The sequence below is a fragment of the Talpa occidentalis genome, unplaced genomic scaffold, assembly GCF_014898055.3.
Source record: "Talpa occidentalis isolate TD23 unplaced genomic scaffold, MPIMG_talOcc4v2.1 talOcc4.2, whole genome shotgun sequence".
Taxonomy (NCBI): Eukaryota; Metazoa; Chordata; class Mammalia; order Eulipotyphla; family Talpidae; genus Talpa; species Talpa occidentalis.
In genome coordinates this window covers 110321734-110346371 of record NW_023602073.1, presented here as the reverse complement: position 1 = coordinate 110346371, position 24638 = coordinate 110321734, and the positions used below count along the sequence as shown (strand labels likewise).

At 44.8% G+C, this 24638-nt stretch overlaps 1 protein-coding gene across 2 annotated transcripts in view; it reads right to left on the bottom strand.

The window, feature by feature from the left end:
• Positions 1-368: 368 nt before the first annotated feature.
• The window catches only part of ARMC2 (armadillo repeat containing 2), a 100756-nt gene continuing 76486 nt past the window's right edge, over positions 369-24638 (bottom strand). For both annotated transcript variants that reach the window (XM_037520186.2, XM_037520187.1), the window contains 6 exons: positions 20150-20468; positions 11646-11768; positions 11248-11361; positions 9185-9317; positions 8675-8835; positions 369-1475 (listed from right to left, as the gene is read on the bottom strand). In XM_037520186.2, coding sequence (XP_037376083.1) covers positions 1318-1475; positions 8675-8835; positions 9185-9317; positions 11248-11361; positions 11646-11768; positions 20150-20468 — 1008 coding nt within the window. In that variant the 3' untranslated portion in view covers positions 369-1317. The remainder of the gene's footprint in view (positions 1476-8674; positions 8836-9184; positions 9318-11247; positions 11362-11645; positions 11769-20149; positions 20469-24638) is intronic.

Genomic DNA, 24638 nt, shown 5'->3' with positions numbered 1-24638 from the left:
CCTTACATGTTTAAGTGATTAATCCCTCTGACTTAAAGTGGACTCTACTAGCATATTATTGTGGATGATGAACTCTAACAAGGCTAGTGCCCTAGAGAATTTTCCTGAGCCCTAACCATCCCTAAAAATTTATTTATTCCAGAGAGTTACATTTTTTCTAATAGGTTTGGGCAGGGCGATCCAGTCTGGAATGCCTGCCCTCATCCCATTAGTCTTGATATTTTGTGAGAGATAATATAAAATAATATAAAAAAACATCTTTTTTCCAAGCAGAGCAGTAAATTTATCTTTATATCCAAATCTTTATTTGGCTAGACTAGAACAACAAAAGTAATGGCAATTTCTTTGATTCTTACCATTTACTCATAGGCCAAACTTAGCCCACAACGATAGCAAACTAACAAATTACCATCCACAATGTGACATAATTTATTGAGTACCTACTGCACATCAGACATTGTACTGAGCAATTTGCCCATTGCATAGCTCAAGGTTTTCTCCCCTAAACTAAACTCTAACAGGTATTATGCCCATTTTTAGTCAAAGCAAAAGAAATTAAGTTATTTGTTTAAGGCTCAAACAGGGGGGCTGGGATTCAAACGGAGATCTGGACCTCTGCCTACACCTTTTTAGTGCTTCCTAGAACCTCCCTGATGGTCAAAGTCACCATCAGAAGGACATCTAGCCTAGTCAGTCATTTCAAATGAAAAGGTAAAATACTCCCTTTCTCACCTGTTTTATTTACTGAATAAAGATTAAATGGTCTGAAACAGTCTTCTGAATTATTCTGTTTACTCCTCCCCTTGATAGCAGAAGCAGGAAAGTACTGATACTGCATCAGAAGATTATTATTAGCTGTAGTAGAGAAGCAGTAGGATGCTTACGAGGTACCACATTCCTAATAATATTGACCACCCTTCTTTCTATATGCAAATCCAATTATCTTCATTGCACAGCTCATTTAACTGCTGAACAGACAAGCACTTAAATTTCACAATTGTTAAGTCAGGATCTGAAGACTATAACTAAATGACTCATAGAGAACAGAAGAAAAAGTCTTTGACTTAGAAAAACCATGCATATATTTTCATTTTATCTTACATTTCTCATAGCAGAAAGTACATGTATATTCATTTTCTCTATAATACCTAGCAAGAAGAAATGCTTGTTTCTTTTAAAATGATTAGACTATTTACTAAATCAGTACCTGAAAAACTTTCAGTATTTGGTAACACTGAAAAAGAGTTCATGTTTATTACCATGTCTTAAGAAAGAAGGAGACCTAACTTCCTGTTTCTGTTGTTAACCTGCATGGTGTTAGAAAGAAGGAATAGGCAGAGGTTCCAGGAAGGTGTGATGACTTTGAATTCGGTTTAGAAGCTGCTGTGCCACAGGTTTGAATTCTGTTTCCCAGTGGAGTTTGTGATAGTTTTTTAGGTCTTGGTCAAAACCGCCATCCAATGCTAGCTCTTCATCTGTATATTAGAAAAATTAAAATACAGCAATTATTTGGAAATGTAATCCTATTGGATAAAGTCTAATTTTTGATGGCATGAGGTAATCTCATTCTGGGTCATCTCTAATACCAACATGATACAGATAAGTTTGAGGGATAAAAGGCTCTGTTTAATGTTCTTTACAAATATTTTAAAATAAGTACATTTTTGTGTTTTAATATAGAACAATAATTTTTTTTAAAAAATCTTAGATTGAACTCTTATTTCAATTAATCCCTCTATGGTTGTATGTAAATTCATATCTACAAGTCAGATCAAAGCCGCTCAGAATGAACAAAATAGTAACAGGCTACTTCCTTATCTGCACATTAGAAAAGTTAATTGTTGCAGTGGTTGGCAGATACAAAAGGAGTCGGAAACCTTCTGAAAAAGTAACAAGAACTGAACTGAATTGTAAACTTTGCTGAAAATCAGCACTGCTGGCTTCAGTGCAGACTGGACAAGCATCTTTGAAAAGACAACCCCTAATCCAAACTCTCTCCAACAACAATGCAAAGTGGGAGACTTGAGAATTACAAAGAGTATTAGGACCCCGAGTGAATCCATTGATAATGCAGAAAAACAGTTTTGTTTTGTTTTTTAAAAAAGGTCCAAAAAGCACAACTTGAAGCTGCTTCTTAATCCAAGGGTACCCTGAATTATGTGAACATGCAAGTATATACAACCCAGGTAGGAAGAAAAATGGCTACCACATTTTCCTTTGTTCACACTGGGCCTCACCCCTCCTGTGGACTTCAGGAAAATGCACAGGGCTGCCAAGCAGAAGATTGGCTCTACCACTTCCTAGGTCTGTGGCCAAGGCAGACTTTTTATGTGGGAACCACTAAGTCCTAAAATGACCACAAATATTGCTACTTACATAATTTGTAAACATTTTTCATGGGGCCACTTCAAATCCTATTATAAAACGCTTCTTTACTGTTTACATGATGTTTTCAACACGGGGTATTTCTGTCCACTCTGTGTGCTTTGGCACTGTGGGTGTTTTTGTCACCACCCAGAGTGAGATAAGGGTGTCTGGAATCCCAGTTTGTACCTTCCCCTCCTCCCTCACAAGCAGCTCTAAGTTCTGGGCAGACACAAACACTTCAGCAAGGTGTTCCATGGAGACCCCAATAAGCAAAGCTGGTGTCCCCACCCACAAGATAAGCAGGACTTGAGAGGAGAATGCAGATGGCACTTGATGCCTTCAAAGCCTTCCCAGTGAACTACTTCTAGACAAGAGGAGTCTGTGAGACTCAGTGGCTTCAAACTTCTAGATCTTCTTCCTGCCTACCCTTTCTCATATTTCTGAGCATTAAACTTTCTTTAAAAAAAAAAAATTCTCTTTTATGCCCTTCTTCGCAAAACTGCTTAGGGCTGGGGCTGCCTGGAGCACTTTGCAGTCTCTGCCTGTGCCTAGGACTTTGGTTTTATTTGGTGGTGTTAGCAAATATCTATTTTGACATTTTTAGTCTTTTAACTTATTGCCAAGACTGTTACTTTTCTTGAGGCTTTGCCTTTATTTAACCCATACTCAGACATTATTAATTCTATATTGGGTTAGACAATAAGAGTGGTTAAATTGCTACAAGTCAGAGAAAAGTAATCTGAATTTTCAAAGTAAATACAGCAAATACATTAAAAGTACCATGCTGCATTGAGTATTAAATTTTGGAAGTTTTACTACAAAGAGTGGCAAAGGCTAATGCAAGAAAAATTTAGATCTATGCTTTCAAGTTTTTTGACAGTGAGAAATGCAAATTACATGACTCCTATACATATACCTACAAATTTATATAACAATACAATTGTTATCCTTACTACATGTAACATTTTGATATTTTTGTGACTTCCATTTTTTTTTTTTGTGGGACCCTCGCCGGTGGCCGGGGATCGAACTGGCGCTGCAGAGGCTGCGGGCAGCCTCACAACCCAGCGCTGAACCGCTGTGCCACCAGGGGAGGCCCATAACCAACCATTCTTAAGGTTTCTTTGTGCACAGCACACTTCCAAATACCAGAGTTCTAGGTGAGGCATTTGAAAGGACTAAAGAACAAATACAATAGCATGTGTGATCATTTGAACACAATTACCATTATAGCATAATTATCCTGCAGCATCAATAAAAGCTTCCCCTCCTCACTGCACTGTTTTCTAGCATGCTGCTCAGCTCCAGGTGGCTATAGTTGCCAAGTTTTCTTATAAAGCAGAGTCCTCACATGTTCCAGAAGCTCCTGAGGACTCTTAACGTGGGTTTGAGAGTGTAATCCTCTAAACTGAACCCTGAATCCCATTCTCCCCCTGTTACACAACCTACTGGCTCAAGTCCACAGACCTCGAGATGAACATAAAATAATCAGATGGATTTCATGTTCACAGTAGAAAAGCACATCCACGGAGCACCAGGGGCAGCCTCCCTGAGACAGGGTCACGGCAGACTCGTGTGCAGGCGCCACCACTTAACACTAATGAGCTTGTAAGACGAGACGGGAGCGCATCGGGAAATTTTAGACAACGCTCTTCTTAAGCCACTTTCCAAAAGGATCGTCAACATCCCAAACATGTCAAGGGCCACGACTTTCTCTTTTTTCAGTCACCATCAAGAAAAAGTTAGAAAACTTGTTACTTTGCCACGTGCCTCACCATTATTTCTAAAACCAGTGCTCACACTTCAGCGTGGGCTTTGCTGGGTAACAGCTCAGCCTGTCCTTCGGTTGTCTTTGTAAAAGAAGTAAAATTCAGGTACCTTCTCACCCACATGGCTGTTTTGCTTGATGCTGCCCAACTGTCCAGACATTCCCACCCTGCCAGCGGCGAGAAAAGCCAAGCAGCAGCACAGGGCACACAGCCCACGAGGCCGGGTGCCCCCGGCTCAGGAGGGCAGCTCAAGGACACGAGGGAAATCAGGGCCGTGCCGTGCTGGGACCTGGCTCCCTGATGGACGGTGTTTTCCTTACCATACTCCCCTTCCACTGGCTGGGTGGGGTGAGGCTGCATCTGCTATGGGACAGCCAAGAGACATGGGACCGGGCATTTATTTTCTGATGAAAAGTCCTGGCTCTGCTACATCATATGTCACTCAACCCTCCTACACCTACTTTTCTCATCTGTCCCCTAACTAATGACCTCAAAGGGCTCTTAGGAGGACAGCTTCTAAGAGTATATACTATTAAAGGTGCCAGTATTGTTAGTCAATTCATATGTCTATCAAGATCTTGTTCCATGTGAGGCAACATCCTTCCGCTAAAGTGACTCAGCTGGAGCGATGCAGGAACAAGTTACATGGTTTATGACTGATTGTTCTAGAACAGATTTCCTATAACTACACTCTAGGCTTGAAAACACATATGAAAAGGGCCTGCCTGAACAGGTGGCATTTGGTTAGGCAGGTCAGGCCACGGCACCTGCACAGGCACAGTGGTTGGACAAGCCAAGGATAAGCCCTTCCTGGCTCTAAGGGAAGGCTGACGGAGGGAGTATTGTCTGCCTGGTGTCCTGCTGGGATGCCAGCCAGACCCACACCGCTTCTAAGCCTACACCAGGTGGCCCCTCACCATTTTGCTACTTCTGGTTGATTGTTCCAGACTTAGGAGCTAAAGGTAGCTAGAGAGAGCCTGTGGCTAAGGCAGCTGCTGCCTAAGGCCAGAAGTCTCACACCCCAGCAGAGTCACTCACAGAACCAGTCACATCTCCCCTAACGGGACAAAGGCATGCCAACCAAGAGGAGACACACACCAAGAAGCCTTGAGGTGGTTGAAGCCATGACCTAGGCAGGAGCCTAGAAGGGAAGGGGAAACAGGACTTTTTCCCCTAAGTGCAGCACCAGAGCAGAGCTGGGTCCTGCAGGGGGGAGCCTACGATGCCCTGCTCTGAGGGACTTACTTAGGGACTCTGGTTGTGCATGGAATGAACTTTCAGGTACTGAGTGCCTCTCCAGCAGGCTTTGGGCAAGAAATTTGTTTCTTGATATCTCCCTTTCCTGTGCATCTTCCCCATAAGCTCCTTCATTAAGCAGGCACAGGTTCTCAGTCCTGGCTGCAGAGTAGACTCCTGTGAAACCTTTAAACAGATTCTTGAAAAACCTCACCCTCTCCTGAGCTCCTGATCAGAGTCCCGAAAGTAGGGCCAGGACAGGCTAGGTTTTTAATTCCGCAGCTGACTCTACTATTCTGCCGTAGTTGAGAACTGATTTAAGGCAAATTGAGCACCCACTTCTGCTCCCTGCAACCTGAGAAAGTTTAACATTCACAGAACAGACTGTGAACCTCAATGATTTCAAATTTTGCTCATTTTTCCTAATTCTTACATACACAGAATTATGTTTACCTGGGAAAAGCAAATTTCACATCAACCTCGAAATTCTGATTCTTTCAGATACCATCTGACTCTGAATTGCTGTTTAATAGCATTAGAATTAGAACTTGGAATTTACAAAGCACTTTTACAACCATGTTTTAGGACTTGCTATTATGAGTCAGGACTGAATCAGCTCCCTCTTATATGTCTATCATGCTATCATCAATTGTTCCCAGATTAGATATGAGAAAACACTAATTCAACAAGGTTAAACTCAAGGTTAAAACCTTGCAAGTGATAAAATGAGGACCTAAATTCAGAACTGTCTGACTTCTGATGGAAGTTAGAAGCCTCTGGTCTTTCCATTATACTCTCCAATGCTTGTTTGATCCTGGAGCTGGACAAGGATTATCATGTTCCCATTGCAGAGATGAAAAGACAGGTTCAGAGACATTGTCTTGTCTAACACTACCACCCGCAGAGAGCGTCAGAAGTGAATCACACGGAGCCTTTTCACAAGGTCTTGGTGACTCAACATCAACAGTTGGCTGGGCAATGATTAGGACATCTCCATTTTGAGAAAAGGATTATTGAAAACACAACCCACCTGCTGACGCACTTAATATCAAACCATTGTTGTTAAACCTAACTCAGGGTGAAAAAAATGCAAAAAGTAGATTTTTTAATGTAAGAAATTATCTTTTTTCCTTTGGTTTGTATCAGTGATCTCCTGCCTCTCAAGGATATCGACCCAATAACACTCCCCAAGCAATAATTAACAAAGCGGCTAACTTAAATGTATAGATTTACTTAAAAGCGTAACAATTCAGAATAGCTTTTAGCCATATTTCCTCAAACCAACAATATCTATTTTTTTTAGAATTTTTCAGGATTTTTATTATTTCCCAATTTTTAAAAAAATTTTTAATATTACATTTTTATTGCAGTATCCTTGGCTTACAACAGTGTATATTTTAGGGTTATAGGTTCGGTATAGTTCATGGGGCTCCCTCCCTTTGGTCGACTATACCCCCTACTCATTGTTGTATACAAAGAAAGTTCATGTTTGCAAATTTCAAGTTATGGTATTTTAAAGAGATGTCTCAGATTCACTGAAAATACTTCATGGGGCATAGTGATCGTCTTTCCCAAACTAGGCCTAACAGTAAGTATTCTAAAAAGTGTTATGCACAGTTTTTGTGATTTCCATCCTGAAATAGGAATGAAGGGTTAGTGAAGTGCGTTGATGGGCCCTTGTAGCTGATTAGGGACAGGTGGTCTTAAGGAGCTTGTTTTACAGGTCTTACTCCTCTTGTGTCAGTTTTCAAGCTCCTGAATAGGTGGTTTGAAACACTGCAGGCTAGAGGCCTCCCCAGTGGCCTAGGGGTTTAAGGCTCAGTGCTGTCAATTTTAACAGCCTGAGTTCGAGCCCCAGTCAGGGAGCCTCGTGGGTGCGTGTGTGGGTGCGTGTGTGGGTGCGTGTGTGGGTGCGTGTGTGGGTGCGTGTGTGGGTGCGTGTGTGGGTGCGTGTGTGGGTGTGTGTGTGTGTGGTGTGTGTGTGCGTGTGTGGGTGCGTGTGTGGGTGCGTGTGTGGGTGCGTGTGTGGGTGCGTGTGTGGGTGCGTGTGTGGGTGCGTGTGTGGGTGCGTGTGTGGGTGCGTGTGTGGGTGCGTGCGAGGCTCCCGAGCGATAAGGGGTGAAAGATGAATCACAGAAGCAGCATGCACGTGGACCAGGCAGCTGAGGCTCAGGATGCAAAACATGAGCCTCTCAGAGGCTGCTGCGCCAGTGCTCACCAACTGCATGTCCTGTAGATTCTGCTGAGGATACAGCAGGCATCATACTGGGATCTGGACACATCACAGCTTTAGTCCTTAGTGAAAATCCCTCAAGGAGCACCCATGAGCTCTGAGGCGCCCAGATCTTTCAAAATCCTCATCTCCGAAGAGAACTTACAAACTGACCGCTGTTCCATGAAAAACAAACTCTGGTGCCTGGGGAGACGCAGCAAGACTGGGCGACACCCTAATATTTCCCAAATCTTTTAAAAGATTTATTGTACCTTTTGCAGCAACTTTTAAAAGCTATTTTCTAAATTAAAAGTCCTCCAAAACAATAAACATAGTTTAGGCCTCCCTGGTGGTGCAGTGGGTTGAGCGCAGTGTAGTGAAGCTGCCCACAGTCTCTGCAGCGTGGGTTCGATTCCCAGCCAGCCAGGGAGATTCCCACATGGCTCAATAGACCTCTCTGGTCACAACTGCTGCTCCCCTCAGCAGTGTATTTTTTTTTTTTAAATAATAAATTTTATTTTTATATTCCCCTTACATTTGCAACCCCCCCATTCTGACCCCAATCCCTCCCCTCCCGCCCCCCACCCCCCAAAAAGTGTCTCTGGTTCATAGTTTTTTGTTGATTTTGATTTTCACTTTCTTGTAGTTATTCATTTTCCTGGTCCCTTATTTAAGTTTTCTAGATTCCTGCTATGAGTGAGACCATCCGGTATTTTTCTTTTTCTTTCTGGCTTATTTCGCTGAGCATGATCCCTTCCAGCGCCATCCATCCAACAATATCTATTTATATATTTGTAAACAGCAATACATTTATGCTGACACCTTGTATTTATGCAGTCTGTGCAAAAAAAACCCAAAGCCACAGACGAAACCATGATAGTATCCAACAAGTCGAAACTCCCCATTGTAAACAGCATTCAGTCTCATTCAATATTCCCAAATCATAATCACCTTTAACATGCTCTTGTTGCTAATAGAAAGCACAGCCACCCAAATGCATGCTACTTTTTATGCAACATTTCATCCATTTTTTTCCTCACTCTGATAAAACTCACAGTAAGGAAACTTACCTAAAAATGAGGAAACTTACCTAAAAATGAGGACAGCAGAATTAGGAGCATGTCTGTATCTTCATCTCCAAAACATGATGAAGCATTAGTGATATTTTCACTGAAGTTCCATAACGTTTTGCAAACCAAACAGGCCAGTTGCCAATCAGTAGGACCAAAATCTCTTAAACAATCCACTAACCTGCATTAATAAAAGTAAAAATGAGATGTTTTAGGTCAGATTCTGTCTTGAATTTTTATATTTCTAGCAAGATGATTATGCTCCTATAACATTTGATCTGTACTATACATAATTCAGTGATTTAAATAATTTCAGAGCTAGAAACTGAAGTAGCTACAGAGTGCCAATAATCTACTCTTGAATTATTCTAAGTGTCCAGTGGAATCTAAGGCCCTCTTGCGTCCTAGCTTGGTGCTTCCAAAAGCTGAAAGGTCTCTGCTCCTGGAGGAGTGATGAGAGGGGCTCGAGCTCCCTGGAAAACTGTCCTCTGAATTCTGAGAGTTTCACGACTCCGGGCCTTATAACTTACTTTTTAATGCCACCTCCTTCTTTTAGGATGACACGCCTTTCTTTATCCACAGTGAGATTTAGGAGAACACCACAGGCCGAAAAACAAACATCCTGATGCTTGGCATCCAGCAAAGCAATCATGAACTTGTGTACTGGAAGAACAAGAAACCAGTGCAGAGTGAGGCTCAGGGGTCCCAGCTGCCTCTTATTTGACAAATGGCCTAGGGGAAGTGGGGAGGGGCTTGCAAATTCAAATTTCCCATCTTCCTAAGGCTGTTACCACTGCCCAGCAGGTGTTCTCCATTGTCTATTCCTTTCAGAACCTGCCCCCTGCCCTGGGCCCCCCTCTACGCCCAAATACTGTTAATATCTGGCCCTGGCAGCAGGCGCCTCTCCAGGGCAATCATGGAGGAGACTTGCACTTCCAGCCACATGCGTGATGTTCCTCTTTGGCATGTGTTCTCTTAAGAGCTCTGCTGAATCTCTGATGGCAATTTTCTTTAACTATACAGCCTGGGGGAGGGGAAGGAGGGTAGACTCCTACGGCTATCTCCCCAGAAGACTCCCAGTTTGGCCTCAGTTTGTAAAAGAAGATTTGCTCAGACCACTGGAACATGTGGTCCTCCCTCCTAGAAAATGAGCTGTAGGTCCTATTTTCTTTTTTTTTTTAAATGTATTTATTTGTGCATACAAGAACTGGGGTACAGGCCAGAGGTGAGGAGGTGAGAGGATTCACCAGAGACAGAGTGGGGAACAGATGGATTGACTGAAATACACTGCTGAGGGGAGCAGCGGGTGAGACAGGAGAGGTCTGCTGTACCATGTGGATAGCTCCCTGGCCGGGGATAGAACTCGTGCTGCAGAGGCTGTGGATAGCCTCATAGTGCTGTGCTCAACCCCTTCTGCCACCAGGGAGGCCCCTGTTGGTCCTATTTTCTCAAGTCTCCCCCTCCTCCCACCACCACCTGGGCTGGGCAGAGGGTTGAGGGCCAGGGAATAAGATATACTCCTTCTACTAAACCTGAGAGGCAGATAAACCCTTCTGGTCTTGGCCCCACTGATGGGTGAGTGAGTTTGACAAAGGTTGCCTCACTTTTTGCCAACACATATGTGTGTTTTTAAGAGTCTCAGGAATAAACACCAAAAAGTTAAGTCATCTCTGGGGTAGTGAGATGATGGGTGATAGTGTATTGCTGCCACTTAAAATATATATATATATATATATATTCTAAATTTTCTATTATGAACCTGGATAAACAAGTATTTTTAGTTATTATTCTTCCATGGAATATTTGAGACATATAATGAGTATGGTTGGTATAAACACTGTGTGCCTGCCCTCCCACCCAGTTTAAGAAATGAACATTACCTACCCAATTTTATATCTGTAGGCATCCCTTCCCTTTGTGTTAAATGTTGAACTTCTTCCCAATACCATTTATACCTTATATCATGACTGACTGTGTACATATACATAAACAACACCTAAGATTGTTTTTGTATATTTTAAAGCTTACATTAATGGCATCATTCTGTATCCTCTCACTGGCTTTTTTGCTCCTGCTTTATACCTTTGAGGATGACCCATGTCAACACATGAAACTTAAGTTCATTTATTTTAATTGCTATGGAACATTTTGTTCATAAGTATACCACAGATATTTGTATTTGTATACTCTATATTTATCTTCTTGCCTATTGGTGAACATTTAGTGACTTATTTTTTTTTCTATTACAAGCAGTACTGTAATGGATATTCTAGCACATGGAGGGGAATGTCTTGAGTCTATTCCCATGGGCCGAAATGACAAGTACAGATTACTTGTTTCCCTTCAACACATACACACACGCCACTTTGGAACTGAGCAGGCCACTCACGAGGGCGAGAACACCAAAAACACTGCTGTGACCCGCCTTGGCATCCTGAGCTGAGAGCCTTACTTGTGAACGGAACAGAATGTAAAGCACTACTCATCCCGAAGCAGAAACTAGTAACACGTTGTAATGACCCACGTTCCGAAACTGCTCAGCTGTTTATTGGCAAGGAGAGTGTGTTTATGAATCTAAGTGTCATTAACTCACCATTTTTCTGGACAATGAAATCACAGATGTCATGGTCCTGGGAGAGATTTCCAAAGACACGCACAGCCTCCAGGATTCCATCCATGTTGTTACTCACGAGCAGTTTTAAGAGCACTGGGTTTGGTGACCGGAGAAATCAGTGAATGTAAGTTTTCATTTAAAGGCTACTAGAAAACGACCTCACATTACTGATACTGATAACTTAAAATCTCAAAGTGATAATAACATATAAACTGTAAGCGACTTTTCCACACTTTCTAACTTCTTATATTCCAATGAGGCATTTAGATGTTTGTACCAGAAATCAGAAAATACGCATACCTCCATTTCTGTGTTTAGTTAATAAAATCAAAACCTTAAATGAACCTGCATCTATCACACTGAGTTCTGAATCTTACATTCAGCAATATACAGCTTTTTGTCCTGAATCATGGAATTCTTCACTTGGTAATAAGATAAATTGTTGATTGTTGCTGTAGTGTTGATCACCAGCTCCTCACAATCATCAATTGACTTGTTTTCTGAAATAAAGCAAGGACAAGGGTGTCAAAAATCCTTCACAGGCATAGAAATAATGACATCCTACCTTTATTTATTTTTTTCAAAGATTTATTTATTTATGCATACAAGAACTGGGGTGTAGACCAGAGGTGTGGGGAGTGATGGTGAGAGGATTCACCAGAGACAGAGTAGGGAACAGAACAGGCAGATTAACTGAAATACACTGCTGAGAGGAGCAGCAGGTGAGACAGGAGAGGTCTGTTGTGCCCTATGGGTCACCCCCCTGGCTGGGGATCAAACTTATGCTGCAGTGGTTGGGGATAGCTTCATAGTGCTGTGTCTTAACCCCTTGCACCACCAGGGAGGTCCCACAACATCCTAACTTTTGAAACAGCAGACAAGCTACTGTCCAGAGCAAGCTCTGTGCAACAGCACCATTTGCCTTTTTCATTTGCTGCTGTATTTCTCAGGATGCTTCCTGCTGGGAAGCTGGCCAGGCTTTGAACACTTGATACTCAATCTCTCCAACCAAGAGGCCTGGAAAAATCAGGTTCACCTAGGGCCTGTGTCTACAGTGAAGCAATGATGCCCACACACCACTGAACTGAGCCATCCCTACTTGCCCACTAGTTAGCCCTGTCCCTGATCTACCCAGTGGCTCCATTGCCGACATCTTCCAAGAGAATGACCCCTATGTCATGATCCATCCATCGCTCCTATCAGTGCTGCCTTCCAAACATGCAAACCTTATTACCTCTCACCTCTCATATCCTCTACTACCACCTCGTCCCTCTCACACCCTCCTAGCTGGCTCTCTTGTGTCTTTGACTCCCTCAGTGTCCTCAACACAAAAGTGACAAAAGTCACTCAAGAAATGCCACTGGTCTCTCTTGGGCCCACAGGTCCTACCTGGGCTGCCACCTCTTTACCTGCATGACTTTATTTGCTGCTCCAATTCTTAAGCCCTCAATGCCACCCACACCAGTTTTTGCTGGTTGTGAAGGTACCAGCACCTCCTATCCAAGGACCCCTGCATTGCTATTCCCCCTGTCTGGACTAGACTCTTCCACTTGGCCACCTGACTTACTCCTCTCACCCTGCAGGTTGGTGCTCAGGTTACGGAGCTACATTATTGAACGCACTTTCCGTAACCACTCTAGATAAAATAGTACCCATGCCTCATTTTCTCCTTTACTGCTTTAATTTTCTGCAGTATCCAAATGGTGATCATTGAGATGGAACAGAGTGGAAAACTATTCAGGGAAGAAAATGGGTAGGACATGGTAAAGACGGGATTTGGGGGGTGAGGAAAAGGAGTCACCCAGGATGGTCTCTAAGTCTCTGGATTGCATAATGGCATGGTCCTTAATCATATCCTCTGAATGAGGGGTATGAGGAGAGGGCCCAGTTGGGAAAAAGGTCATGAATCGGGTTCCCATATCTTGAGGGTTTCTGAGCATCCATGGCTGATGTAGGGTAAGCAGTTGGATCTATGGATCTGGCAATTGGAGGAAAAACCATGAGTCTGGGTATAGTGAAGTAGCTGGAGCAACGTGAAGGGGCCTCTGCCCCTCACTACCCTTGTCCCCCTCACTCCCCTCCCCACCCAGCCATTGCCTGCTCAGGGAAAGCCTGCCTCAGACTAGGAGGGGGCATCTTGGCCTGGGAGGGGGCATTTTGGTGGTGACTTGCCCGCTGTGCTTTACTGGATAAGGATAGGTCTTTTACCTTGAAATGAAAGCTCCCCGGGGAATTAGAAGGGGGCTGTGAGCTGAGTGCAAGGACTGTGTTGTTTCTAAAATTCTCTGACATAATTCTCTCTCCTTGAGTCCCTCCACCCACAGCAAACAGCTTGAAACCAGTACCTGGTAGACACTCAATGACTGCTTGCAGGGAGAAAGAATAAATGAGGCCCTAATTGCCTGATTTTTAGTTTAAATGATGGGGAGGGAGTAAAGAACAGAGCCAGCCTAGGCTTTGCTATGGATTCTACAGCCCGGAAATGGCTTAGTGGCCTCAGGCTCTCAGGGACCTGTAGAATAATCGCAACTGTTTTCAAGGGAGGTGAGGTTAAAAGAACCCTTCCAAAGAACATCCCTAGATTTGGAACCTTGATCTTCTCCCTGCTGGTGGTGACCTTGATCAAGTCATATAATCTTCTTGGCCCTCAGTTTCCTTGACTGTAAAGTGGGATGAGAAGGACACCTACATTTCAGAATTGTTAAGAGGTTTAAATGTACAACTACTTGTAAAGGGCTTAAAAGAGCGCATGGCCCATTGTAGGTGCTAAGCAGCAGATATATGTTGAATGAACAGAGGGCCCGCCCAGAATAACAGCTCCCAGGGGCTGGCTCCTGTGACTGTCTGGCACTAGACAAGGGGGAAGATGACAGCTTTGGGGGTGTTGGTCCCCACACTGATATGAGACTTGGGGATCTCTTTTTTTTTTCTTGTTTTAGTAGAAAGAGTCTAGTTTGCCCAGAAGCCGCTCTTACATGTTTCTGTCACCACCTCCTGTGGGAGCTCATGTCTGGGCAGCAGGCTTGGTGCCTGGTATCTGGGGCAGGAGGGTGGACTCACAGGTATCAGGCCTCTATCATGCAACACCAAGCACTTCCCATGCATTTACCTTATAAAAATTAGCTACTAATAATGCTATAAGTGCATGTACAAGCATTTAGACCCACACTACACTAATTAATAGTGTAGAGCTGCATCTATCTCAGCTCAGCTAGCCACACAAAACACTGGGTGGCTTAGACAACAGGAATTAGCTTCCTCATGGCCTGAAGGACTTCTAGGCTTGAAGTCGAAGCTCAGAATGTCAGCATGGCTGGGGACTCTTCATGGCTGCCTTCTTGTTTCTCACATCCTAGAGAGAAAGAGCAAGCTCCCAGCGTCTCTTATAAGAACACTGATCCTGTGGTGGCGGCCAACTCTCATGAACTCCTCTAAACCTGATTACTTTCCAAAGCCCCCACATCCAGATCCCACCACACTGAGGATTAGGGCTTCAGTATAAATTTGGAGGGGATACAATTCAATCCCTCACAGCCTCTAGTATCCCACTTTGTAGGTGAGAATGCCAGGGCTTAGAGAAGTTAAATATCTGGTCTAACATCACTGAGCAGATTTCTGAATAAAGGTCTGTCTTACTCTGTAATCCTGCTCTTTCCAATACATCTTGCAGAGGCCATGGACTTAGCACTCCTGAGTGCCCATTAGACCTGCCTGGGGCATCCATTTGCCTGCAAGGCATGAGAGAAGCACACAGCCCTCTGTTGCTGACTCATGGATGAAAGAGAATCTGGAATTTGGAGCTTGCCACTGAGCAAATCTCTGAATGTGGGGATTTGCCAAGAGGGCTGGTCCTTATTAGAAACATTTTTTTTTTTTAATTTTAAAAGACCCTACGCAATGAATGCCCTTTAAAAATGAGTCCTGGGGTATAAGCAACTCCTCTGTGAGGGGAGCAGGGCTAGTGTGGACGGATGGACAAAGTCCCAGGGAAGTCATTGGCACTTGGGGGAGGGCGGGGAGCGGTGCTCAGTGCTGAGCAGAAACAGGGTAGCAGTTGCTTTGCCCTCAGGTTAGTGAGCACAACCAGACCAGCCAGCTGCTCCTTTCTAATCAGAGTCCCGGTGCTGGCCTTGCTCTTGGCTTGGCTCCTGCTACAGGGCCTGTTAGAATGAGGCAAGAACATGGAAAAAGGGCTTCCTCCTCCGGGGTGGAATCTACCCCCACTCCTCAGACTAGGTGGTGGGAGACCAGCAGAGAGTTGAGGAGGGCTTTGGAGGCCAGCTGAGTCACCTGAGGGGAAGATAGAGGGAGGATCCTCTCTCAGGGGTGGCTTTTAACCCCCTAGGAGCTTTTTGTGGGAGATCAAATCTTTTAGGAGCTAGAAGAGACAAAGTCTCTCCTGATTGTCCAGGACATGGGTTAACCTCGCATGGTGCTGTGCTCTACTGCTGCAGAGAGGACACATTCTCAGTGAGGCCTCCCACCACCTGCATCAGCATTAGACAGAGAGCTTTTAAAATGCAGATTCTTGGCCTCTTCCCCCCACCTTAGTTGATCAATCACAACCTCTGAGGGATGAGTGGAGAATTTGTGTTTTTTAATGAGCTCTGTGTGATTCTTCTGTGAGAGGAAGATGGAGAAGCACCAGATTAGAGTTTCATTGGTTAACGAAGAATAGAAGAAAAATAGGCAATTCCCAAGTGCCCAGAAGCTCAAGAGGGTATGCTAGAGGCCTCACGTGGGAATGCCCTATATCACCAAAGCAGAGCACCTATCCACCCAGAAGACCTGGGGAGGGCCAGACGGGGCCCCAGTGTCTTCCTTAGGGCCAAACTCTCTGATGTCTGGGCAAATCTGCTTCCCAGCCTCTCCCGCCTGTCTCAAAGCATCACTTTCTTGGAAGTCAAACACACATTATTCATTATACCTTCAGTTCCCAGGTAGAAATATAATTTCTAAGCTCATAAAATAGCTATAAGACCAGGGCTTTTTTCACTTTATACATGAATATTAACAACCGCAGGAAAATGAATCATGCATAGCTCTCTTTCTGACCAACTTGACTATTCACAATGATATGTGCCCCGTCCAGGTGCCCGAGGTCAGGCTCTCCCGGGGAGCTGCAGTAAAAGATTGGGTCTGCAAGAGGACAGGATGAGAGCTGGCCCTGGGCTTTCAGGTTTCTGTTAGCCTCTCACTGCAGAGGAGGCTAAAGATGGTTCTCTAAAGCACTGGATCTCAACATTTAAGGGGGAGAAGAATCACCTGGGGCAAGGGATGAGTTGAAATGCAGATTTCAAGACCCTAAACCCATCCTACAAGTCAGTGTCTTAATGAGTCCCAGGACTGATTCTGAGGCCAAGACTTGGAACCCTGGCCTGGAGCAGAGAAGGACTGATCTTCCACAGACAAGGAAGGATAGTTAGAAAACAGGAAGATGTTACAGTCCAAAAGCTGTAAAAGTCACTGAGCCGGTTCCTGGACTGTAAAATGGCTAAAATAACAAGCTACCCTCACGTGGTTGCTGTGAGGCAAGAGATGCAAATGCGCTTTTCAGACTGTAAAGCTCCATAATAAGGTAAGGCAATGTCACTTACAAGCCCACACACCAAAACCTGGCTCCCCCCCCCAAAAAAAAGTGGCTCCCTCCCTTTAGCCCTCATGCATCCCCACCCCCACTCCCCACCACACACCTCGCTGCTGGAGCTACTCATGAACTTATCTGCAAATCTCACACAACTCCATCATAAACCCTGAGTTTCTTGAAAGCAGATACCAACCTACATGGACTGAATGTTGTTCCCCTTCAAATGCCCTAATCCCCAAGATGACTGAATTTGGAGCAAGGGCCTGTGATGGGGTGATGAAAGTTAAATGAGGTTCTAAGGGTGGGGCTGTAATCCCATAGGGCTGGTTCCCTTATTAAAAGAGAGTGCTTTTTCTTTCTTCCATGTGAAGAGACAATAAAAAGGAGTCCATTTACAAGCCATAAAGAGAGCCTTCTCCAGACACTGACCCTGCTGGCACCCTGGCCTTGGATTTCCAGCATATAGAACTGTGAGAAAATAGATTTCTGTTGCTTAAGTCATGCTGTTTGGGTATTTTGTTAGGGCAGCTCAAGTTATGCAGTAAGGAATCAATACATGGCTCTTAAATTGAATAGCAAGAGGGGATGGTTCAGAGATTACCAAAAACATCATTTTGCTCAGCCATTAGAGTTGTTTCTGTAACAACAAAGGCTTCTTTTTACATAGTCTGGTAAGTAGTGGCTTTGTAGGTCGCCCAGGATGGCAGTTAATTTCTTTGCACGTGGGGAGGCAGAAGTGCTCATGGGAAGTGAGGTTAAGAAACTGGGGTAGGACTTTGGACTGAATTTTGTGACCCCAAACCACGTATGTTGAAGCCTTCATCTTTAACGCTACATTTGGAAATCGGGCATTTAGGAGGTAACTAAGGTAAAGTCATCAGGGTGAAGCCCTTACCGGGAAGGGAAGGACTTTTCACATTGTAGAGGAGTGAGGGCGGTGCCTCAAGCCAGGAAGAGGGTCCCCCCAGGACCTGACATGACAGTAACTGACGCATGCTTACAGCCTCCAGCATTGTTAAGAAAATTAATTTCTAGGGCTTTTCATTTTATTGAGGTAATATTACTTTACAACATATATAGGTTTCAGGTGTGATAGTTTCCCACAAATGTGTGTTAAGTCACACAATCTGTTATTTTGTCATGGCAGCCCAAGCAAACTAAGACAGATTTTTGGTTTCTAGAAGTGGATGCTGCTATAAAAATAGCTAAAAGTGTAGATACAGCTTTATAACTGGGTGAGGAGTAGAGCTGGAGTGGTTTCGGGGTACATAGTAGAAATATGGATATTAAGGAGGATTCTGGTGAAGGCTCAGAAAAGAGGAGAGCAGGAGTGAGTGCCTCCATCTTTTCAGGGAATAATAAATAATCATGAGCAGAACATGGCAGAAATATAGACATGTAGGCCATTCTGGTGAGGACTCTAACATGGAACAAGTTATTGGAAATTGCAGGAAAGACCACCCTTGTAATAAAGTGACAAAGAACTTGGCTGAATTTTGTTTGTATTCTACTATTTTGTGGAAGGTAGAGCTTGCAAGGGATGACACTAGATGAGTAGGTGTGATTTCTAAACAAAGTGTTTAGGAAGCAGCCTGGCTCATCCAGTTTATAGTAAAATGTGAGAGGAGATGAACTAAAGAAGGAAACATTAAGCAAAAAGGAACCAGAACTTTAAGATTTGGAAAATTCTCAGTCCATCCATACCACAAACAATGAGAAAGTGCAGGCATGGAGAGAACACCAGGGCTGTGGTGGGGCTATCACTCCATAAAGGGTTTTGGGATTTGAACTTAAGGGAACAGAGCTAGGACAAGAGAAAGTAATGCTGCTGGCCTTCTGGGATTGAGGACATGGGGTGTTAGGCTACTTGGCAACAGCATGCACTATTCTTCAAGAAGAGGGAAAAATGACTCTAAAGATGATTCAAAGATCACCAGAACCACTGCCTCAGTTTCAACAGGCCAGACAGCCTCCACTCTGAAGCCTTGGGAGCAAGGCTGCCTGTGGAGCCATGCAGTTGACCCTGGGAAGGGTAGGCCTGGGGAGGCAGAACACTGCCCCAGTGGGGTCAGAAAGCAAAGCATGGACCAAAGGAGGAGTATTTATTCTTGGTTCTGAAGCTCTAGTGGAGTTTGCCTTCCTGGATCTTGGACTTACTTGCGATCCATTACCCTTTCCTTTTTTCCTATTTCTCTTTTGGAATGAGAATGTCCTGTCCCACTGTGACATTTTTGGAAGCACATAACTTGTCTGGTTTCACATGTTCACAGCAGGAAAGGAATTCTGCCTCAATATACATCTTATCTCTTGTCCCCCTTATATCTCATTTAGGTGCTACTTAAATGAGACTTTGGATCTTAGATCACAGAATGAGTCAAGGCTGGTGGGGGATGTTAAGATGGAGTGAATGTATTCTGCATGTGAGAAGGGCATGAATTTGGGGGGGTGGATAAGGGGCAGGACTGAATTGTGTTCTCCCTGCCTCCACCCTATCCCTCCACCCCCACCCCCAAATCCGTATGTTGAAGCCCTAACTCCCAATGTGATTGAATTTGGAGGTAGGATTTTTAGGAGGTAATTTGTTAAATGAGGTTATAAGGGTGGAGTTCTAATCCAATAGGATTGGTGCCCTAATTGAAGGGGAAGAGAGCAATCTCTCTCCCCTGTGCACTCCCTGGGGAAAGGCCATATGTAGACTAGTGAGGAGCAGCCTTTGGAAAGGCCAGGAGAGCGTGTTCACCAAGAATCAAATCAGTCAGCACCCTCCTCTTGGACTTCCCAGCCTCCAGAATGTGAGAAATAAATTTCTGTGGTTTAAACTACGCATCTGTGGTCTTATGTTATGGTAGCCCCAGCTAACAAATACATAAGGGAAAAGTGGGACCTGAGTGGCTGGAGGCCATCACTGTAGATAATGTAAAAGTGAGAAATAAAAGATAAATAAACCTGTATTGTGTGGGTGAGCTCCAGGGAAAATTTTGGATTTTAAATTTTGGGGTGAGTTTAGCCAATTTTTGATCACTTGATTGGTATATTTTTTAAAAACAGCAATATAATTCACATGCCATACAGTTCACCCCTATTAAATTCAGTGGGCTTTAGCAATGTTCTGTATTCCTCTTTTTTCTCTTTTTGTAATCTAGGATACTTTCTAGTCACTTGTGAAGAGATATTTTCCTTCCCACAGCTGAGAAGGATGGTTAAATGAGCCAGCTGCACTAACCAAACCTTCACCACTCCCACGACAGGGAGCCATGTCCTGCCCATGTGGCAGCCAGGCGGCTGCCCTCTTACCCAGCATGGCGAGGAGCAGGCCCACTACGTGCGTGTTGGCGGCCAGGGCGGGGCCGATGCCTGGGTGGATTGCTAGGTTGGCGAGGACTCGGGTCAGTTTGATGAGCACATCCTCGGCCTGGGCCCGCAGCTGGGGTGCCCTGGGAGGTACATCACCTTCACCCCGACACTTCTCTGAATGCAGATCCAGCTCACAGAATGTATGGAATAATGACAACAGAGTTGGGATGCTCTCTTTCTCTCTGGAAAACTGTTCGCGAGCCTGGTTATTTTTCGCTGTCAGGTTGCCAAGAATAAAAACAATACGAACGACTAAATCCTGCAATAAATTAAAGACAAAGAGTTACAAATGCAAAAGAGGCCAGGACAAGCTGATGGAAAGAGTATGATAATTAATTCACGATTTAATTAATAGTAAAACAGAACATGTCTGGCTTCTACTAACTTGTACAGTGTTTGATTCCCAAGGTTGGTGCAAATTGACAGAAGATTAAAAGCATTTAGCAGCAATGAAAGAACGCAAACTGATTGATGCCATTAGCAAGGCCTATTAACTTCAGATCCTTCATCTGAAATTCTGGGTGGCCTTCCCGCCCCCGCCTTCTCCAGAACAACCAGTGGAGTGGGATACAGCTTTACTATTAATAATAGTTTTGACACTATCAGACATCATGAGCATCCAAATCATTTCCTGAAACTTTACCTCCTGCGGCAGCATTGTCTCTAAAAATCAGGTGTTGATGGCATATCAGCTTGTGTTCTAGAAGGCTCTCTAAACCCGGACACTATCAGGTGATGCTGATTCTCTGCTGTGGGGAATGTCCTGTGTTTAGCAGCATTTCTGGCCTCTCTTCCTGGGTGCCAGGTTTAATGTCTGCAGGGGGCAAAATCATCCCGGGCTGTGAACCACAGTGTTACCTGCCACTTCCAATGCAGGACTTGTCTTTCTTGTTCAGGGTCATGGTTATGATCTTTCTTTAGCACAGAAAAATTATGGGTGGAAGTTTTCATGGAGTCAAAAAACAGAGGAGGGGGTAGGGTTGATTAACAAGTCATTACGCTAGCTATGGAAGTTTCCAGGAATCTGAGGTGGGGACTGAGAGGATTATGTGTTAAAGAAAACCAACCCAACCTGACCACAAAGGAATAAAATTACACAAAGGAATGAATTGCACTGCATGCCCCCCCCCCACACTATATAAAGATACACCTTGCAAAAAGCAGCTCTTGCTCCAAGACTGCCCGCCTGTGTTTGTGCAGGTGTCTCTTTCTTAAACCTGCCTCTTTCAAAATATAGCTCTCTGCACACCTGTGTCTATGCAGGAGTCTCTTTTTCCTAATAAACCTTTAAAATGCAGCCTTTGCCTATTTGTGTCTATGTAAATGTCTTTTTCCTTCACAAACTTGCCATGTGCCACTGCAAGGGAAACTGCTCAAATAGTTCTCAGAGGGACCCAAGGACCCCATTCACCAAACCCCAACAGTTACAGGAGTGACATCTTCATAATTATATGCTAAATTGTAGATGTGTGTTACAGACCCTTTTCTGCATATAAGCAGACACTTTTCTGCTTATATGCAGACACAATAAGTGTCTCTAAAAATCCCAATCTTTTTTAAAAAAGATTTATTTATGCATATAAGAATTGGGGTACAGGCCAGAGGTGTGGAGGGTGAAAGGACTCACCAGAGACAGAGCGGGGAATAGAACAGGCAGACTGACTGAAATACACTGCTGAGGGGAGCAGCAGGCGAGTCAGGAGAGGTCTGCTGTGCCATGTGGGTAGTTCCCTGGCAGGCCAGTGATAGAACTCATGCTGCAGAGGCTGCAGACAGCTTCATAGTGCCGTGCTTAAACCGTTGCACCACGAAGGAGGCCCTAAAAATCCCAGTCTGAGAACATTTTATAACTCAACAAGATACAGAAACAATTATATTTTTTTTTCAAATTTTTTTAATATATTTTTATATTCCCCATACAATTGCAACCCCCTTATTTTGACCCCAATCCTCCCCTCCCCACCCCCCCACCCCCCATAGTGTCTCTGGTTCATAGTTTTTTGTTGATTCTGATTTTCACTTTCTTACAGTTACTCATTTTCCTGGTCCCTTATTTCAGTTTTCTAGATTCCTGCTATGAGTGAGACCATCCGGTATTTTTCTTTTTCTTTCTGGCTTATTTCGCTGAGCATGATCCCTTCCAGCGCCATCCATGTTGCTGCAAATTGCATGAGTTTATCTTTTTTGAATGCTGAGTAATATTCCATGGTGTAACAATTATATTCTTAAGAGTCTCATACGCTCATCGACTGAGCTAGCTGGGTGACTTGTAACAATTATATTCTTTTAATTTTTTTTTAAAGATTTTTATTTATTTACACAAGAACCGGGGTACAGGCCAGATTCACAGGAGGGTGATTCACCAGAGACAGAGCGGGGAGCAGAACAGGCAGAGTGACTGAAGTACACTGCTGAGGGGAGCAGCGGGCGAGACAGGAGAGGTCTGCCATGCCATGTGGGACCCTCGCCAGCTGGCCGGGATTGAACCAGCGCTGCAGAGGCTGCAGACAGCTTCACAGCACTGCGCTCAACCCCCTGTGCTACCAGGGGAGGCCCCAATTATATTCTTTTTAAAAAAACTTTATTTATGCATATAAGAGCTGGGGTGCAGACCAAAGATGTGGGGGGAGGGGATGAGAGGATTCACCAGAGACAGTGGGGAGCAGAACAGGTGAATGGACCAAACATACTGCTGAGGGGAGCAGCAGGCAAGACAGGAGAGGTCTGCTGCGCCATGTGGGTTAGCTCCCTGGCTGCGGATAGCTTCATAGTGCTGACTTAACCCCTTACATCACCATGGAGGCCCACGATTATATTTTTAATATAACAACAGCAAACACCCTAACCCACAGGTGGTGAGGGAGGTCTCCTGGGAGAGAGACCTTCATGGAATACTTAGAGAGGGGCACCCCTGCTCCGGGGGCTGTTGCTCACTGCACCAGTGTAAGGACAGGAAAGGACACAGTGCAGGTTTTCTAGGATCCAGCAGACCGGGTAAAGGAGGAGTCAGAGTCCTCAGTGGTTTTGCAGGTCTTTTATTTGGGGTTCACCAGGCATATGGCAGGCAGGGGTGCTGGCTGGGGGGCTGGGAGGCTGGCAGGCCTTCACTCAAGCAAGTCTTCACTCTGTCTGGGCTCTCCGGCCTTCTCTGCTTCTCTTTCGGCTTCTTCTGGCGTCTCCGTGACGCCGCCCTTAAAAGCACAGTCTCAGCCCAGGTGAATCCCATCTACCTAGGCCCACACCCTACTCCAGGTGCCCGCCATCAGGCATGCATTCAGGACAAGGATCCATCATCTATCCTGATGGCAGGAGGGCAAAAAAGCCTGACATTTTTCCTTACCCTGCAGTCCACCCCCTCAGGGTTTTCTGCCATATAGTCTTCATATATACAATTTTCTTAGCAAACAAACAATGCAGCCATGGCCCACAAAAGCAAATACATCACAATATAACAACAAAATACAACAGAACAGAAATAAGGCCAGGCAGGGCATCAACCTAGTGGCAAAAGACAATTATTGGTACCAGCAGATGAGCCACCAAATCTGCTGCCGAAGGCACTGCTCATACGAGGAAGGGGAATCACTCAGACATTTCTGTCACATGCCAGGAGCCGTCAGGCTTCCTGGCCTTCTCTGGCTGTAGTCTCGGCTACAAGCCACACACCACATCCACCCCCAGGATGCACTAGCTCTGGGATTGGCAATTCTATACTGTTGGGGGTAATCGCCAACCCTCAGGGTTTCTGTCTGCAGTCGCTCCAACACTCGGCCTTCATAGCCACCCATGCGACTCGCAGACCCCTGCACTCAGGCCAACCCACTGCACAAGCACATGGGTCGGGGATCCAAACTCTACATGCCGCCTCTCTTGGGTCCCCTCTTTGGCTTGGGCTCCACCCCAAGCCACATTCCCCACCCGTCCCCCAAGGACGGGGTCCTCAGCAAATCACCCTCATTTGAGAACGAGCAGAACATCACCCACAGGTGATTTTACGAGACTCACTGACCTTCCTCAGCTTACTTAGTGCTTAGCAGCCACTCAGGGCTTCCCAAACTTAGCATCAGCACCAGCTTTTGCCTTCTCAGTTGGCTTTTCTCCTCCGCCTGGCTGCTGGGCATACACAGGCTGCTTTTGGCCATCAAGGCCCACTGGCCACCCCCAGATTCTTAAAAAAAACATAACCTGCCAAGGTCCTCCGCCTTCTGGCGGGACTGTCTGTCCAAGTTCATCAGTCTTTTATTAGTCCAAGTCCATTGGCCTCTCCCTGCATCAGCACCAGCGAGCTCCAAATCGTGGTCCTCTCCTCCCCGACGATTCTGCTGCCTCAGGGGTCGTTGGCTGGTCCTTTCGGGTGTCGTTGGCTGGTCCTCTCGGGCGTCTCCTCCTCCAGGCGTGGTCTTATTCCCTAGCTCCCGGACCTTGTCCA